Genomic DNA, 19,250 nt, shown 5'->3' with positions numbered 1-19,250 from the left:
GATGAGTTTTACCTCCAGCTTAAGTTATCTAAAACAAAAGATTTGCTGATGGATTTTAGAGAGGAAACTCAAATGAGGTCACTTTAATTAAAGGTCAGACCATTGAGCATGTGCAATCCTATAAATACCTTTGGATCATCATTGATTTAAAACTGAACTTTGGAGCTAACTGTTAAGCCATGTGTAAAAAGGCTCAACAGCATCTGTATTTTTTTAGAAAACTGCTTTCACATCGATGGAACTAGGGCTGTCGCGGTATACCAGTATTGACGATAACCGTTGTATTAGATATAAAATTTCAATACCGTGTTAAAAATGTGCATATGATAATATCGTGTAAATGATCCAGTGCCACTCCAGCGCCATCACGAGCCCTGAACATTTCAATAAGCCCATCAATGTAACAGATCTTCAACTCCTGCTCTCCTCTAACCTTTGCGCCCCTCGTTCTGAAACCGTCCAGCCTCACTTCAGCTCTCTCTCTCTCTCTCTCCCTCTCTCTCTCCATGTGCACCCCCGGCATACGCACACTGTGAGCCCACCAAGATTTTTAGAGAAAACAAGTTTTCTTTTTCCTCGTTCACACAGCTCTTAACAGACAGGATGTAGAGATAGAGACCTGCGTCGGACAGCTAACACCCTACCTGCCCATTCCCCCTGATTTCCTGATCATTAACACCTGCTGGTGCGGTGTGTGCCATCCCTCTCTCTCACCTTAACTCACAACATGCGTGTCCAATTCCTCCTAAAGTCTGACCATCCATGTAATGCACAGAATGACAGAAGCTGCTTTCAGGTTAAGAAATTATAATATTGTGTTCACTCAAGCACTGCCCTTGACAGATAAGGTTTTTTCACTGTTCTAAACCAAGTTTTCTCACTGAATGAAGCATGAAAAAAAAGTCTCGTCTCGTCAGCTACAACACTCCAAAAGCATCGGCAGCTGGCAGCCTGGACCAGTTAACTGGGCAATATTAATAAGAGTAACATCAGGGTGATATTTATAGACTACATCCTTTTTTAAGCCATAGGTAGAATTATTTTCCTGATCATTGTTCGCAAGTGCCAAAGAGCGCAGCACTCCGTCAGCTGTCTCTGAGAGTTCGTGTTTACTCTGTTTGCCTCTCTGTTCCTGTCCTTGTCTGTAAATTAAACGCTTGATGAAAAGAGGCCAATTTTTATGGATAGGAGGAATTTCCCCTCAAATAACAGAATGTTGGCTCAGAATCTCTGTGCCAGTGTCCCTTCCTGTGCGTCATGATGTGCATCAGAGCAGTGGAGACACTTATACTGTCTGTAGCGCTATGAGGAGTGTTAAAGCTTCTGTGCACATTTAAAGAAATGAGACTGTGCCCTGTTTACTAACTTAAACAGTTTTAGTGCAAAAATTAAATTCAGACCTGATCCCAACACAGCCATCTAACTCAGTTCTTTTAGTAGAGCTAACAGGATAATTCTGGTTAAAAACTGCTGCAGGTGCTCTTGAAATATGTCTGTAATAGATTATTTCCTAAAGTGTTTATAACCCTACGTTTCTGACACTGTTTTTGGCATTATGACAATGTAAATCCTGTGTGGTGGATAAGTTTATCAGTCAGAGGTGGAGCCATGGGGTGGCTTGTGGGGGTCTATGCCCCTAATGTTTACTCAAAAGCCCTGAATCTTTACCTCTGGTGAAAGTACATTATCTCTGATTACTGAAATATCTTGGATTTTGATAAACAGATTGACCCTGCTGATCACAACATGGAAATTTCATTCTTGTTACCAAACTGAAAAAACCCAAATCAGATGTTTGTTTTTTTTTTTACTTTGAAAAGCTTAAAAGCACATGCTACAGAATAAATAAAAACCTTACTATTAATATTTCTGCATTAAGAAATATGACCCTTCGCAATGACACAACAGCTGCAGTACCTCCTTAGACAGGTATTTTGAGTGTAATTCATCTGCCAAAAGAGGGAACACAACATAGATAAAGTTAAAGACAAATTTGATTAATTGTCCCATTATTATTTACATTTTTATTGATTTTTATTGTGATAATATTGTTATCGTGACATTTTTTGCCCACGATAACCATGAAGTGAAAATCTGATATTGTGACAGCCCTAGATGGAACCATAATGACTGTGCTTTCACTGAATCAGTTTTTCCTTTTTCTTTGGTGTCATGGTGCCAGATTGTGGAATGATGTAAACAGCTGATTTTCAGGTCACCGCCTTCTCAGCATCTCTGCATAAGAGATTGTTACAGAGGATAGCTAACTCACTCTCAAAGGATGATTTCCACTATTGCACATGAACTTTTTGGCTGTTTGCTGAGGTTGGCCCTACACATGGGTCTGTATGTGACTGACTGAGTGACCCTACTTTCAGATCCATACATACAGAGTTGTTCTGAAAGCCATCAGTAATGGCTGCTTCCACTGCGGTGATAACCTTTGGATATAGCTTTAGCTTTGAGTCTGTTTGACTAGAACTGGACCATGTTTCTGTAGAGTAAAAACAACCCTCAAAGCTGTTCATGTTGTGAGAGGAGTTTTCACTCTTCTGCCAACCTGTCAGGCATGGCATGGAGTTAGTTAAAGGGAAAGGGCTACTTGTGTGAATGCTTGTATACAATGGCTGCTCTTGGAGTGATTAGCTCAGACTTAGCCACAGCGGCAGTTCAGTCAGAACTGAATGTTTCATTCATAAAACAAACACAGAGGGCAACACTGAAAGCTTTTTGTGACAGACAAGATGTTTTTGCTCTTCCCTTGCTCTGTTTTGGGTATGTGATTGTTACGATTTTTCTGTGTATCCAGGGGCTGCTGCCATGGCAGCCATTACCTCTGATGTAGCTATAGCAGCAGTTTAATTGGAACTGGACCACATTTCCTTTTAAAACAAGTGCAAAGAGTCGCACCAAAAGCTTGTCTTGGCACAGAAGTTGTTTTTGCACGTCTCCTGAGCGGCCTTGGCATCAATCTTCATCTCTGTCATTCACCATCTAAGGCAGCGATGGCCTGCACAAGAGTAGCACATGCACACTACGTCATTTGTCACTCTGATAGCTCGTCATGAATGTGACAGACAGAACATTCATCCAGTCACCCTCTGAAGATTTTCTGAGAGACAGATTTTGTTTTTAGATTTTTTTCAGAAATCTGTTGGAGTCACGTAATATGCAAGATATGCAAAAACAAGGTATAATATTGCAGCAATACCTGTGTTTATCTACACATGACAAAAACCGAGGCTAACTGGCAGTAAGCATCTACAGCTATAAAGAAAGATGGGACTCATCATTAAAGAAAACCTACGAGTTTCTTTTTAATGTGGCTCATCTGCAGTCAGACAAAATTTCATGAGAAACATCAGGCTTCTTGCAGTGAGAAATGAGCTCATGCAGTTGTAACAGAGTGGGTTTTTCTACAGAATGAACAGTGGATGTTTGCCTCAAATAATTCCTCATCATATTTCAGTAAATAATGGCTTACCCTTGTGAAAGCATCTTAAAGCCTTGGTTTCGACTGCAGGCAGCCAAGCGTAGAAATGGAATTTGTTCAGGAGAAAAAGGTCATTTCACATCCTGCTGGCATGCAGAAGTTCATGCGGACATCCGTGAACACAGAGGCCTGCTTTACTAAAATGGATGTCCATTAACTGTGGCCATTCTGCTGTGCCTGCTGGAGTAATTCAGACTGAACAGCATTACACAGCCCACTTTCAGAGATGTTGAAGATTCACGCTGATGGTGTTGGAGACAGACCCCTACAGGAACGAGTTTACATTTTAGGAGAAGAGAAAACTTTAAGCTTTAGGAACTCTGAAGCCACAATTGTTTGTTACATTCAAGTCAAATGGGTTCACACAACTGATTAAGTCTCTCACCTTTGGGAAAACCTCTCTGTATACACTGTCAGCATGTGTTATTAAATCCAGTGATGTTTTAAATCAACCAGCAGTGATTGGATGTCAAAGCTGAAGGGGGAGCAGCCTTAGCACCAGAGTCAACTTTAGCAATGACAGTTGTGGCAGCAAAACCTATGAAATGTAATTGATGCAAAGAAACTCTTAGTTTATAGGGAAAATCCAAGAAAGAGAAGGTTGGCAGCAGTGTACAGATACAGTTGGTGTAAGTTTACCTTGCTGAGTAATGCTTTATTGCAAGGAAATTGAGTAGAAAGAGTTTTTGAATGCGTACTAGTGCTTCATCTTGGGAAATGTGTTCATTTTAATAGCAGGCTGGCCTGTTAAAAAACAGAACCTTTTTTAGATGGACTGCTTTGATTATTTGTCCCAAGACATTCTTGTTGACAGCACCCCACAAAGCGCTATATGTGGGCTGGTGATGCCACCAGCCCACATATTTACTCCGCCCAAATTAAACCCAGCCACAAAAGAGGTGAAAAACTTCCCAACGGTCTAAATACAGAATTCATTCACATGTTGATCTCAGGGTTTTCACATGTTTACAGCAACCTTATTCCAACAAATCAAGTGTGTTAAGACAAAAACTTTGAATTTCAATTTATAAGGGTCTTTAAACTTTATAAACAAGGTCAATAACCACCCAGCACTCAGTCATGGTCCACCTCTTTACTTTCACTGTCTTGCATTTGTAAACCTTGCATAACTCCAGGTGGCAGTTGTAATGTTACTTTGTGTCGTCTTCATCACTCCCTCTCAGTTTTGGAGCAGGAAACAGAATTTTTCAGTGTTACACTCTGATTAAGATGAGTGCAACATAAAAGGAACAGAAGCGGTTATTGCGGTTTAAAGCAATAAAAACTGTGAAATTAACATCACCATCCACATAATGCCCCTCTCTAGCCTCTCAGGTACACTGACCTTCTTAAAATAAAAAGCAAAGCAATGTTTTTAGTGTCACCTCCATCCTTGGGCTGAACTTCACACATAATTATTTTGGAGAGAAAGGAAAAAGGGGTTAGAATGAACACTGAAGGCTGCAGACGTCTTTACCTTTTTAAAGGTTGAATCATTTGCATAACATAAATGAACCTTTAAAGGTTACTGTTTAACTAGTGTACATGTGTGTGCGTGCCATTTGACACTTGCATATGCCACAGACAGGAGACTACAGGAACATGTATTTCCTAAATAGCCTTTCCATGTCTGGATCAAAAACACACTATGATGATGAGACCAGAAGAAAAAGTTTTTTTCTGTGGACCGTCATTAGCATAATTTTGACATCTACAGTTTACCATTGTGTCAGGAAGATAAAGTGCCTGAAAGCACTTTTGAAAGGGCTATTTGTTATTCTGTGCACTGCTTTGCATGAAGTATGCACAGGACAAATTAGCACAGACTATAAAAAGACTGCCTTCAGGTGGGAAATATTTGCCTTTGTATGAACATCTGATTCTGGAGTCTGAGAGTTGCTCAATGATAAAGCATTCATCCTGTTAAGCTACACCAGAATCATCAGAATTTATATTTGGAGGCCTGTTGGTCCTTTTACATAAAGTTAGTGATTTACAGTGTTACACACAAGCACATAATGTTTATTAACACAACGAATGTTGTCGTTTCAGTTTGTGCAAATCAGAACTTGTCATTTGCAAAAAAATTACACAACCTAATATTCTCTTTAAAGTGGCCTCTTTTGTGGTTAAATGTATTAGAACATGAAGCTTGTGGCTGAATATTTTGTAGGCAATGCTTCTGTGTTAATTTCATTAACAAACATTTAGGGATGAGAAATTCCATTTGGACATCGTAAATTGTAAATACAGTGCCGTGACAAAGTATTTGCCCTCTTCCTGATTACTGATTTTTTTTTTGCATATTTATCACACTTAAATGTCTCGGATCATCAAACCAATTTTTTATATCTCATAAAGACAAGCCAAGTAAATCTAAAATGCAATTTCAAAATGATGATTTTATTTATTAGCAGACTCTGGTATGAGGTCCCCCAACACTCAACCTTCGCCCCAATATTCTTATTTAACAGTGTGGTACTATGATAGCTGCCACATTTGCAATAAGATGGTGGTTCATAAATTTTAATCCATTCTGGATGTTCCAAAGTCAGTTGTAGGTTGTATTGTTAGAAAGTGGAAGCAAACACATAGAATCAAAGAGCAGGGTTAAGGACTGCTAAGGCACATGGTGCATAAAAGCACAAAAAACTGTGCAGCAAGAGATTCATGGAATGGGTTTCCATAGCCAGCCTCACATCACAAAGTCCCATGCCAAGGAAATTCAAATCTTGTGGAAAGGTTTCCAAGAAAACTAGAGGCTGTTATGGCTGGAAAATGAGGGGCCAACAACATATCCAAGTACATGTCGTTACAGTCCCTGTTGGTGTAATGATCAGGCAGCCAAACACCTTTGTCCATATTGTATATATAAACCATAAATGTAGCGTACGCTATTTTCTACTGTATTATCAAAATCAGTTACTTAGCACAGCTTACCCTACAAGCATCACTGTCATCCTTTTATATTTCTAAATGTGGCCCTCTGAAAAAGTTTGGGCATTAAACCTTAAATGTGTAACTGTATCCTTTTTATTGTTAAATTAATGTATTATATGCTGAGTTAATAGTGTCTGTTTTAAACTGCTGAGGATATTTTAGTCATGAGGAAACTTTACAAACAGTCCTGTATTCACTAATAAATGTCACTGACTTAGCAGACAGCAGTCTGAATGCTGTGTAATCTATCTGACGGAGACGTGTTCATATTAATTCTGCTTCCTGTTTGTGGCAGTTGAAAGTGACAACAAAAAGGAGACCAAAGGTGGAAAGGGAGCGAAGGGGAAGGTGGATCAAAGCCAAGCCATCAAAGCGGTGAGTTCACTAAATTAATCTGCAGCTACCAGATACACGCAGCAATATGACTTCTACCTGCTGTCAGTATGGGCAATAATTTAACTTCCTCGTCCCCTTTTAACTGTGCTGTTTCAATCAGTTACATAATATGTTTTCATAAAGATCCTATTTCAGCTTCAGAGCATTTATCTTCTGTCATAACACTCTTCTATTTTTTCCACCAGCCCTTTCATCTTCACGTTTATTTATTTGCTCTGTTTTACTCTATTCACCTAGTCTTTCCTTCAGCTAGTATTTGCAAATACATACAAGCAAAGACCATATTCATGCTTGTGTTTACATATTTACGCTTCATTATTGTGACTTTTAATTTCCAGTTATATCCTCATGTACAGATTAACCAGATGAATGCCTTCCCAGTGGACGCACGTAACGTCAAATGTATCCTTTTGCTGTTTAATTCAATATCTCTGTTCAATATCTGTTTGTTAAAGTGACAGGCTAAAGTTTTTTTTTTTTTGATAGGTACTTATTCTTAACATTAATCAACAGATATTATTGACCCCTACAATGAAGGCAGCTTCGGTAAGAAAGAACGCATCATGCACTGCATTAGACCTCAACCACATTTCCTCAGTAAAACAAAAGCAAGAGCTACACCGACAGCTTATCTTACAAGAGAAGGTGTTTTGTGCACTTTGTGATAAAAATTTTCAGTCATTTCTGCTGTTGTTGACTTTTTGGTTTAAATTTGGCTGCAGGTTTGCAATCATGACGTTTTGGACAAATTTTGAGTCATCAGCCCCATCTTCAATGTTTGGCTCAAATACAGTGTTAGGCATCATTATGAATTATAGCCACTAACCCGCAATTTCTACAGAGAACAACTGCACCACACACCGAAGCGGCACAGGTTGCTCCCACTGAAGGCGAGCAACCTCGCCCACTGGAAGCTGGACGTCTGGAACTTTTACCACGACAAGGATATGACTGAAGTTTCATTCTTTTAGTTGTCCTTCTTCATTCCAATCAGAGACTGGGCTTTGTTTTAAACGGCAAAACTCATCACATGTATTTGTAGAGTATGGCCTAACAGTAGACCCTGAAACAGTCGTCCCCAGCATGAGAGCTCAGCAGAAAAGGTTTTCCTTACATTGAGATCCGAAACAAGAGCAAACTTTACCAAACACAACCGCTTTAGGGCCGTGTTTGCTCCTGAACATCATGGAGCTAAATGCTATGTGAGTTACAAAAGTGATAGTGGGAGCAAGTGATATACAAATTTTGAAGCTATTAGTGGCCACAATCCATTTTTGCAAAATCAGACCCTTAGAGAGCTTTTTTGAAGCCTACACCTTGATAATGTTAGAATATCACAAAGTTAACACATCTGTTTTATTAGTAATTAAAAGTATACACAGTATTAAACCTAAAGCTTATTTAATAATCACCTGACACATCACACATTTCAGAGACTACAGCAGATGCTTTATGTCATGATCTATTGGACCTAAGAAAAGGTTTTAGTGGTGGGAATCCTTTTGACACACAAGACTCCAGATTCAGCAATGATTAATGTTCTCTGCTGCTTGTGATTCAGTCAGTTGTTGCCATACTTGCCTTTATGTGGCCTCGTAAAAGCTTTTTAAAGCCCCCTTTAAGGGTCGTGGCAGGATTTTAAAACCTAAAGTGACCTGAATAGATTAAGGATACAACATTTTGAAATTGCTCTTTTAAAATTATTGAGTTGCTTTAGTCCACAGCCATGGAAAAGGCTGTAATAGTCCATTATAATCAGTGGGAGTAACTGCAGCTGATCCACATACTTCAAGGAATTCTACAAAGACTACATACGTATACTTCGTATTGCTTCTGGCAGATTTAGGTTGGTATTTAAGAGCAGCTGTAATAATAAAGTGAAAAAGATGTTCTTAATTTTCAGAACATCTTTTAGGTCTAGAAAACTGACGTCATCAAATGTTTTGTGATTGCTCTTTTAGATCTCTAGACTGTTGTGGTGAGAGGGAGCTAAGCTGTAAAGCTATCTATGTTTCAACTAACACCTGTGATCATGAGCCTGTGGTACTGACTGAAAGAGACTGTGGATATTAGCAGTTGAATTGAGTTTCCTCTGAATGGTGGCCAGGTTCAAGATAGCGGCTGCAGACCCCAGAGCTCAGACCACCATTAAATACTGCATCTGTCAGAACAGTACAATACGTGCTAAAACTTTGTAAATAAAAACATAAACTTCCTATTAGGGTAAGAGTTAAGGTAAGGGTTAAGACACCAAAAGTTAAAAGTCAAAATCCTGACCTGCAAAACCTACTTACAAAACATACAATAAAGCTGAGTAAAATGCAACTAATGCAGCTGAGGTGACAGTTAACAAAACTACCATAGGTACATAGATAACGTAGCTAATGTAGCTAAATATAAAGCTAACAAAGCTATGTAAGCTATGTAGGTAAAGTAGCTCCATAACTAATGTAGCAAAAGCTAAAACAAATTAAGCTTTGTTAGATTATGCTACGTTTGCTGAAACTGGACCCATTTTGGAAGTGTTTATACAAACAGTGGCTCACTTTAGCTTCCTTAGCTTAAACTAACATAACCACATTGGTTTATAAAGTAATGTTAACTACATAGCTGGCAGAACCATTTTAACTTTAGCTTAAGTTAACTAAGCTGAAGCAGTCCACTCTTTTATTTATGAAATATTTCTTAGTAGGGTAAGTTTGCAATGGGGTTATTTTATGAATGCGACTGCCAAACTAGTTTATGAATAAAGCTGAACTAAATAAAGCTTAAACCATCCAAGCAAACTAACTTCCCTCAGTCCTGGCACTGTGTTGGTCTGAGATTGGCAGTCTGCAGCCAGACCCCTCCTGCCAGCTTTAGAGATCTCAGGGTAGAGCTGCTGCTCTTTCAATTCAAAATGTTTTACTTGAGCAGTTTCAAGAATCTGATTAGGATGCCTCCCTTTTGTCACCTTTGGAGGTCTGCTGGGTATGTTGGACTGGGAGGGCACAATGGGATAAACACAGAATTCACTTGAGTTCACCTTTTGACCTGACACCTCAGAATCCACCATAAGTATCTGGGAAATTTTACTGGGGAGAGGAATGTCATGGGTCAATTTGTTGATCCTGCTGATTCTGTGAAGCCTCAGACAAACAGAAATGGAGGAATACATTATTTATCACACCACAGCCATTACAGCCTGTTTTGCCACTGCTAGCTGAGGCAATCTGCTGTAGCAATCTCAGAGCTCTTTGTACCTCTAAATTATGTTTAAAAATGGCATGTTGTTAAGATTCCCAGGGAAATCCCTCAGCATAACTGTACTTCATTAACACTTGTGCAGTCTTTGAAAATATTAGTCTTTGTAGCTTTTATAGCCACATTTCAAAACTGGACAGTTTCATGTTATATTTGTTGTTAATGTTACACAGAAGGGACAAGCCTGAGCAAGAGGATGGAGGAGATTCTGGAGACACACAGTCAGCACTTCACCTCTGTGTGGGAGGGCTTCATGGGCAGCAAGCAAACACCTAGGTAGGAAAAGTAGAGCAACAAAACAAATTTCAGTAAGTCTCTGTGGACTTTGCTGCTGAGAAACAACGTAACAGTAACACACCTGCTCACTTCTGCATTGTTAAACTTCAAAAAATGTTTCCAGTGTGTCACAGATGCAGCAGCTGCTGAGCAGGTGCAGTGCCTTCATTTACCTGGGGATGGAGCGCTTCATGACAAATATCCCCCCTGGAAAACTTGCAACCCTCAGTCTATCAGGTATAGTGATGCACATAATCACAAACATATAAATTCATTACATGTTTTCTATATTATTTCTAATCCCAGGACCTTTACATTGAATTTTTATTGAATATTTATTCTTTCATTTTTGAATAATAGACACTACTATGCACATAAATCTTGCATGCTATAGTTTGTTTCAGTTTGTTTAGATGTAAATATCAGCAGCACAGACATCCATATTTAATTTAAAACACCCTCAAACTCATAATGGTTCTATCATAACCTTCATTTATTATTAATGACACAATGCTACCCTCTGTTTTTCACTTACATTAGATTAAATTGGTGTAGATATTTTGGTCACTTCATTACCATCATTACTACCTATAGGCTCTCTAAGAAGCGTAATGTGAAGGACACACTCTCTGCAAATATTATTTGCATTAAGAGTGTAAGAGTGATGTGCCCAATGTTCTTAAATCCAAATGTTTTGACTTTTTTAAGGCATTTATACAGAGGACAAAGACAAAAGTAGTTGCCTTATAATAACCTGTACCTGTAATGAATGAACAAATGAATGATTGTAACTTGGAGCAGAGGGCTTCATATCCTCAAATACATCAGTCTTTTGTTTTCTGAGTGGGTGGAAATATAAATAACGCTTCTTAAATCAATGAGCCTTCAGATTGGAATGTCACTATAGTACTGTAATGGCCACTATAATAAGACCCTGTAAATACAAATGATCTGAGAAGATACATGACTACTGAGGGCTGTTTAATCTACTCTGTGACATGCATAAGACAGCACATAACGTAAAAAAGGAATTCAGTCCATTAATAACTCAAGGACTTTGGAAAATAAGATAATTTTCTAACATAGCTTAGGGTGCTTTTACACATACTTTGTTTGGTCCAGACTTTCTATAACCTTGCAAAGCAGATGGATTCGCCCGTTTCCATGTTTCTTACTGGCAGATCCATCCAGCAAAGCTCCCATCTGAACCGTTTGGGCCCAGTTAGAAAGCGACAGGACCAATCAGCGTCAAGGGGCAGTACTCTCGGGTGCAGCAGAGTCGTGACGTATGCAAGCAGCAAGAAGAGGTTCAATTATGGCGAAAGACATTAGCATGGATGCTGCTAAAGCATAAGTTTTATCAGAAATTACGACATTTCTTCGTTAAAAGAAGAACAAAGAACAGCAGTGACCTGTTTTCTTTTCAAAAACAACAAATGTCGTGTAATGACATGCATAAAGTCACCATGGTTCCGTTATGCAAATGCCGTCTTTGGAAGGTTTTCCAGATGGATGCGTGAAACAAATCCATCTGGCATGCCAGGTTAGACTTTCTTTCAGTTTCATCCGAACCTAACTGACAGGTACGAAACCTCCCCTGGACCATGATCGGGACCAAACAGCCTTGGTCCAATCTAAAGAGGGGGTCTTAGTCCAGACCAAACTGAACCACAGTCTGGTTCATGCTCAGTTGAAAGCAATATTTTGGAAGGTTCAGACCATCATATCAATAAGGCATAAGAACCAGAAAAAGGTAATCCTACACCAAAACAAAATGATTCATGGAAGCACATAGAGAGGATATAGAGAGGAGACCAAATGTCTAATCAACAGTTGGTTTGGCAAGGTTATAAGGGGCCAATAAAAAACTTTTGGAAACTTTCCCATTGTTCTCAAAAGGAAGAAAGGCAGAAGATATGAGAGGTTGAACCAAACTGAAACTGAACCACATATTTGAAATGTAACAACAGAATGAACTTTGGTCAACTTCCAGACTTTCAGGTGTGAAACACCCTAAATTGAAAAGCTTTTTTGTTTGTTTCTTTTATATATATATATAAATGGTCTTTAATTTCAAGTGTACACTCCATGCCCTTCAGACAGATTGGGCTAACTTTTAATACAATTTTTCAAAAATCCTTTGCTGCTTTTATTCATGCTTATAATGCAAAATTTCTGCAAACTTAGATCTGTTGCATATTTTAGAGGCTGGAGATTAATCTAATCTTTGAAAATGTAATTAAGTTATTAACATTTTGAACTGAAACATCTTCCTGTTTTATACAATCATCCCTGTGATTACCATCAGTCTGATCATTCCTCAGAGCAGGCAATGATGACAGCAGTAGTGAAAGTAGTAGTGATGTGTGAGCTTGAAACCCTGTTTATACACCCTGTTTACTGACAGCTAAGTCTAGAAATTTTCTGTTGTTCATCACTCCATCAGTACATCTGTCCATTCAGGTCTTTCTTATGTCTCAAAAACACTCAACTATGAACTGAAGGTGAAAGGTCAAGATCACAGATTGCCATTTTTTTATTCCTTGCTCCTAAGATGTATACTTCTCACTACAAAAGAAACCATCCCCTTCTTGACACCAATGAACTTTCACTGTGCAACAGTTGTGTACCTCAAGAAGGCATATCTCACCAGGCTGTAGCTGTAGCTGTGTCTACTAACTTGTTCCCTGAACTGAAGGACATCTAAACTGAATGGGCTTCTTTTCCCTTCGGGTTGTTTTTCCCTACTTTTTGAAGTAACTGTGCATGCACCAGGAGTTTCTCTTGTATGTCAGAGGGTTTCTCCTGCTACCTCTGTGACTCCAGTAAAGGTACTGTGGATACCCCAGAAGCTCTTCCAGTGGAAATCATCCACCCTTCTGCGGAGAACCAGAGCAGGATCAATTTTCCTCACCTGAAAGGGGTGCAGTGAAACTGAGGAAAAGCTAGGAGAATTTGACCTGTGAAGATATGAATTTTCATATTTTTACTTATACACATTTAAAAGGAAATCAAAGTTATCCATTTTTCATGGCTGCATTTCTATAAAGTTTAAGGCCATATGGCACAGGTATGTATGTGATAAATATCTCCAAAGAACACCAGAGAAAACCTTGTGGTGGCTACTCTCCTCTGTTTGACCAGCAAACCCAGGTGGTCAGTTGACTGATGGACTTGATCCTGTTTGACTGACAGGCTGACAGACTGGCCTCACACGTCCCTTCAGGCCACACACATGTGCCACCCAGCAGCATGTTGTGAGTGCTGCTAACTATAGTGTGACTGACACCATGCTCTGTAATCCAGCTGTTACTCCACAGCACACCGGACCATTTTCACTTAATTGGCCTTCAGGATCTGATGAGGTGATGGCATGTTTGAGTTTTCTCAGAAAAAAAGGAGAAACCATCTGCACTTCTGTCTTATCTGGAAACTTTGCATCAATTTTTTTTTTTTTTTTTTTACATCATGATTTTAACACTAAACTCTACTCATGGAGGGTCAAGCTACAAAACTGTACTGCAGTGGTGACAGTGACTGGATGACGGACCTTCATTGTGGTCTCAGGTGGCTGAAGAAGAAGAACAAGGGGGTCAGGAGTGTCTCTCCTCAGACAAAGACATGATCATGACTGTATGGGAAGTGTGTGAGGCTCTGCCTATAAAGAAGATGGTCAGTGACCTCACTGACACACACCTGGTGTCACATCACTTTTCTCACACCTGTAGCCTCAGATCACATGTCAAATATAGCAACCTTGTTTGTGATCTTTTAAAGGAAGAACCTGTATCGAAGGTTTAGTCTGTTGATTTAGGCTAAAAACCTCTCTGTACCATGACTGACATAAAGCTAAACTAGGACTGTTAGCATTAATGTAGTAATTCTGATTAATTAAGATCCATCATTAGTGCATTACATTTTTTAAATTCGATTACAGATTAATCATGGTTGGCTGTCCCTTTCAGTGTGCTACTACAAAACTATTGCAAGTCTCTCTGCAGACACAGTGATGCAAATAAGGACACCACTGCTCTTAAATGTCTTATTTCATTGTAAGACACTAACAGAAAGTTCAGTGGACATGTCAAAAAACACCCGGACCTTGTGTTATCAAACACTTACCTTTTTACTGTTGCCTTAGCTCCTTTTTAATCTATAACAATGTCCTTTATCAGTGATTAAGTTCATGTCATAATCTTCAAGAGGGGTTGGCCAAACATTTCTAAAGGCCGCTCGCACAGACCGTCTATCTGAGATACCGTATCTCTGAAAGGAAGTGCCCTAATATGCTGGTACAACATAATTCCAGTTTTAGATTTTTTTTAGGTTCAACTTTATTCATAAACAAAATCCGGTAGTTACAACAATAAATAAGCACATTGCAAACATTACAGATAAAGCAATATTTCGTAAATAAAATAGAGAACAAGTCCAAAGGTCTAATCTTGGATTAAATTATGTATAGTCTCATTTTAGTTACACAGACAGCATATAACTTTAGCGTCATAAAAGTGACATTGCTATGCTAGCTAAGTAATAAATGTAACTAGATAAGCCAATGTAGCTTAGTAAGTTCAAGCAGTGTGAGCTTTGGCGAACATGGCTAAAGCTAATGTACCTGCGTAGACAATGTATCTACAGTATGTAGCTATGTCAACTGCTTTGTGAGCTGAGCTTAAGATATGTAAGCTACATAGCTATGTAGCATAGCTCCATTATCTATATTTAAGTTTGCTTAAGCAGACATAGCTAAAGATAATGTAGCTACATAGATAACATAGCTACATAGCTTACATAGCTGTTTGTGAGCTTATCTTTTGCCATGTAGCTACGTAGCTATGTAATCTTGAGCTAGGTTATTTTTAGCAACATGTAACAAATGTAGCAAAAGCTCCCTTCCTATCATAGACAACGTTGATATGTAGCCGCTTGGCAAGCCTAGCTTTAGCTACGTTAGCTGTGTATCTCCATTATTTACGTAGCTTGCACAGCTAATGGAATCTAGCACCTTTATTTTGAATACACAGAAGTTTATGTGTGGTGTTTTTATCTCCATGTGTCTTGTCACCTACCTCTTGTTCCAGATTTTTTCGCTGATGCTTGCTTAGCGTCCAGTTATGAAATGTGATGGAGGATTAAAGATGAAAAATCTTTGGAAATTGTCCTGAAGTCTGTGGTCTCCCACAGTTTAAAATTCATTCCAGATTTAAAAATCATCTTGTGTGTGGCCGGCCTAAGACAGAATCCAAAATAAAACAAAAATAAGGAGATTAATCACATAAATTCTGAGTCACAACAACATTGTCATCATCAACCCTAGAAATAGCCTTCATTTTTGTTACCATATAATTATTAATAGATAATCAGTGCAAACAACGCTTAATGTATGAGAGCAAGGGGAAAAAACATGCAAATTCTGTATTCATCTATTTTCAGACAATAACAATGCTGTTTTCTCCCCAGAGTGCCGCATGGCTCTGCTCTTTGACCTGGTTCAGAATAAGGCCAGTGTGGTTCAACAAATAAACCTGGACATGCACAAAAGGTAATGATCCCTTTAGTCTTTTAATAGCATTCCCTCCTATTTTCCCTTGTTTTTTACCTCCTTTCAGATGTAACTGGACTCTCTTATATATTTTTTTTTCAAATGTTTCCATCTGTGAAATGCACAGAAAACTGAACATTGTTACAGTGATCACTCTGAGGTTTCCAATATATTTTTGCCCTTGCTTCCTGATAGATTTCATACTTTATCTCTCAGTCTCTCATAGTCTCTCTCTATTTATTTCTCTGCAGTCCAGGACAGTTAACTCTAGAGAGTCCTCTACAGACCGCTCTGCTGCTGAGTCTGGGAGGAGTCGGCTGTGTCGCTCTGAACCAGTGGCACAGCAGCCTTCAACACAACATACACAGAGTGGTTGATGTTCTGGACAGTATGTTTGTAACCATTTCACCTTCTTTAAATATTGTTAAACTTTTACAGGTTCTTTTCAACATTAAAGATAATTCCAGTCATTTTTAGAACTGAGCCTTAGACTGAAGATATACTTGCTGTTAACTTTGCATAAGCAGATGCAAGACAACTGCCTTATGTCCCCTCCATCACTGTGGCATTTTGGCTGTGAGGTTCCTGAAAAATTAACACAATGCATTATGCAGTATTCAAGGTTGCCAGCAGGAGGTGTAGCAGAGGGGTGTGGATTTTACAGTCAGGGTGGGAAAAAGCAATGGCAGAAAGTTATGAAGAGCTGCTAGACCAAGTCAACACCTGTATGATGGATCACTGTCAGTGCACAGCTACAAACATGTCCATGCTGTTGGCAAGCTGACAGCAGCAGAGAGGAGAACCAGTTTAAAGATTGACAAGGGCATTCGTTCAAATGAAATGTCCTGGAAAAATACTTACAGATACAGGCAAATACACTCAAAATTTGAATTAAACTGGCAAAATTAACAAATGCACTCCCCCAAATTAACTTGAAAATGCTTAAAATTTTCAAAGCAAATGATCCCCATGACTCTTTCAAAACACACAAACATATACCCAAAACTTCCATAAAAGAAACGATAAAGACTTAGCAAATTTCCCAAAATATCCATGAAAATCCTTTTAACTTCAAAGGATACCAAATTCCTGATAAAATTCCCTAAAGATTTACAAACAAATGTGCTGTTTCTGTGAAAAAAAACCTACAAATACAAGCAAATATGCTTAGAAAATCAAATTAAACTGGCAAAAGTTTTACATGAAAATGCAGAGGAAAATTTCCAAACAAATTTCTGCAAACATCCAAACAAATTTCCCAAATATCCATGAAAACGCTGAGAAACTGCAAGGCAATTGAACCCCATAAAACACTCCAAAGCATACAAACATATACCCCAAATTTCAATGAAAAAATGCAGATTTCCAAGAAAATGCCCCAAAATATCCATGCACAATCTTGTCACTTTCAAGGGACACCTAATTCCTTATCAAAGTCCTAAAAAATGTACAAATAAAGATCCTCATTTCCAGGAAAATACCTTAAAATATCAAATCAAAGACCTCCAAAATATTCTGATCAACTTGCTAAAACATTCAAACATTTTTTCCAAATTCCCATGAAAATGCTGAATAGCAGACTTCCTCCCCTGAAACTCTCCAAAATATGCAAACATATACCCCAAATTCCTTAAAATGAAAAAAAAAACAAACAAACAAACAAATTCCCCAAAATATCCATGAAAATTTCTTGGACTGGACATTCTGGACCGTTACATCAAAATTCTCCTATCAAAAATACTCTAAAAATCACATTGTGACTTTAATGACCTTCTATGGGGCCAGATACAAAGCCTTGGGGGGCCTTTTATGGTCCTCGGGCCGCCAGTTGATGGTCATTGTCTTAGAAGGATGTTTATAAATCCACTCCTGACTGTTAAGAAGTTGTTATGGATTCTGCTGGATTTGAAAAAGGTGTGTAATGCCACATCCATACTTTAAAATACTTAAGAACAAGAGATATCCCAGATTGAGTCAATGTGTTTAGCCCTGGGATTCCCTCTAGGTCTCTTTAAGATGATGTTTGTTTATGGAAGCAAAATTGTGCACAGATAGGTGACAGGCATTTTTGTGTGTCACTGTGTGTTGCAGATGTTCTGAAGGTCAGACTGACCTCTGGACAGACGGTTCATGCTCTGAGGACACGGAACAGTTCAGGGAGGCAACATTACAACGAAACAGGATCACACGGTACAAGATTAAGTTTGCTCTTTTTCTCTCTTTTCAAGCGCCTTTGCAAAGAGTCAGAACAAAACTGTTACAGAATCTTTCAAACTACACATTCAGCTTCAAAACCTTTACATATTACTCTTACTTTCCTCTCCAGATCAAGTTTTCCACGCTGATTCAGAGGATGATGATGTTCACATCAAGAACAGTCTCACACCCTCAGCTTTCAACTTTGTTCTTTATGGACTCCCAAACTTAATGGTCACATGATATTCTGTATGCCCTCAATAAGTCGCTTTTATGGTTTGACTTTGATTCCACTTTCCAGTTTGTAACTTTCCTGATTTTATTCCTAATGTCTGAGGTATTTTTCAAAATCCACAGCAAACTTTAGGGAAAAGGTTCAACAGCATAAGCCGATATTAAAGCTGGTTTACAGAAATTAATCCTTTGGGATACTTTTTAATATATTGTTTAATGCATATAACAACTAGATTGGTTAATTCTCTTTGACTCATCATTTTTATGTTTCAAACTGTGTAAGCATGAAAACATTTGTACCTCTCTTCAGTTTCTGGATTCATCCTTTCATTAAAATCAACTCAAATGAAATGTAAATATGTTTGCTTGTTTTAATTTGTAGACTGTCTTTATCAGCGTTAATCCTTGTGTCTGTTGTTGTGTTTCACTGAATGTTCATCTAAATAATTCCTGCATGTTACACATCGTCCCAATTCTTACTATAAGAGCTGTCTGTGAGCTGAGGGTTTAAATAGCTGCTGCTCCATTTGTTGTAATGAAGACAAACCTTAAATTAGACTAGAACAGATGTTTTTTTCCTCCTAAGATATGGGTGTGTAGGATTATACACCAGATCAGTTTGTCTTACTATAGGGAAACACTTCTCAAAACCTGGGGGAAATAACAATATTTGTTTGAGTTTTGTTACAAAAAGGAGAAAAATATTGCATCGAGTTAAGTGACACAAGTTAATTTTCTACAGTAAAGACAAAATCACAGCATCTTGCATTAGAGACTTTAGGTCGTCATTTGATATTTTTATCACATGCAGGGGACTTCAGTAAAACCGAACTACATCTGAGATCTTAAGACCTAATTCAGCAGAGGTCCAGCCAATCTGTACTAGTGTTCTCACAATTAGTGAAATTTTGATCACCTGATTGTAGT

The 19,250-nt window shown here is 38.4% G+C and overlaps 1 protein-coding gene across 1 annotated transcript in view; it reads left to right on the top strand.

Moving 5' to 3' along the window:
• The window catches only part of LOC121511202 (cilia- and flagella-associated protein 46), a 157,200-nt gene extending 138,654 nt beyond the window's left edge, over positions 1-18,546 (top strand). The window contains 9 exon segments of the mRNA XM_041789801.1: positions 6,729-6,808; positions 7,186-7,231; positions 7,343-7,376; positions 10,241-10,348; positions 10,473-10,585; positions 15,812-15,893; positions 16,145-16,281; positions 17,985-18,083; positions 18,220-18,546. Coding sequence (XP_041645735.1) covers positions 6,729-6,808; positions 7,186-7,231; positions 7,343-7,376; positions 10,241-10,348; positions 10,473-10,585; positions 15,812-15,893; positions 16,145-16,281; positions 17,985-18,083; positions 18,220-18,332 — 812 coding nt within the window. The 3' untranslated portion in view covers positions 18,333-18,546.
• Positions 18,547-19,250: the final 704 nt, after the last annotated feature.

The sequence above is a fragment of the Cheilinus undulatus genome, linkage group 6 (assembly GCF_018320785.1).
Source record: "Cheilinus undulatus linkage group 6, ASM1832078v1, whole genome shotgun sequence".
Lineage (NCBI taxonomy): Eukaryota > Metazoa > Chordata > Actinopteri > Labriformes > Labridae > Cheilinus > Cheilinus undulatus.
Note: the sequence above shows the minus strand (reverse complement) of the source record. Positions and strands in the feature narration are given on the sequence as shown.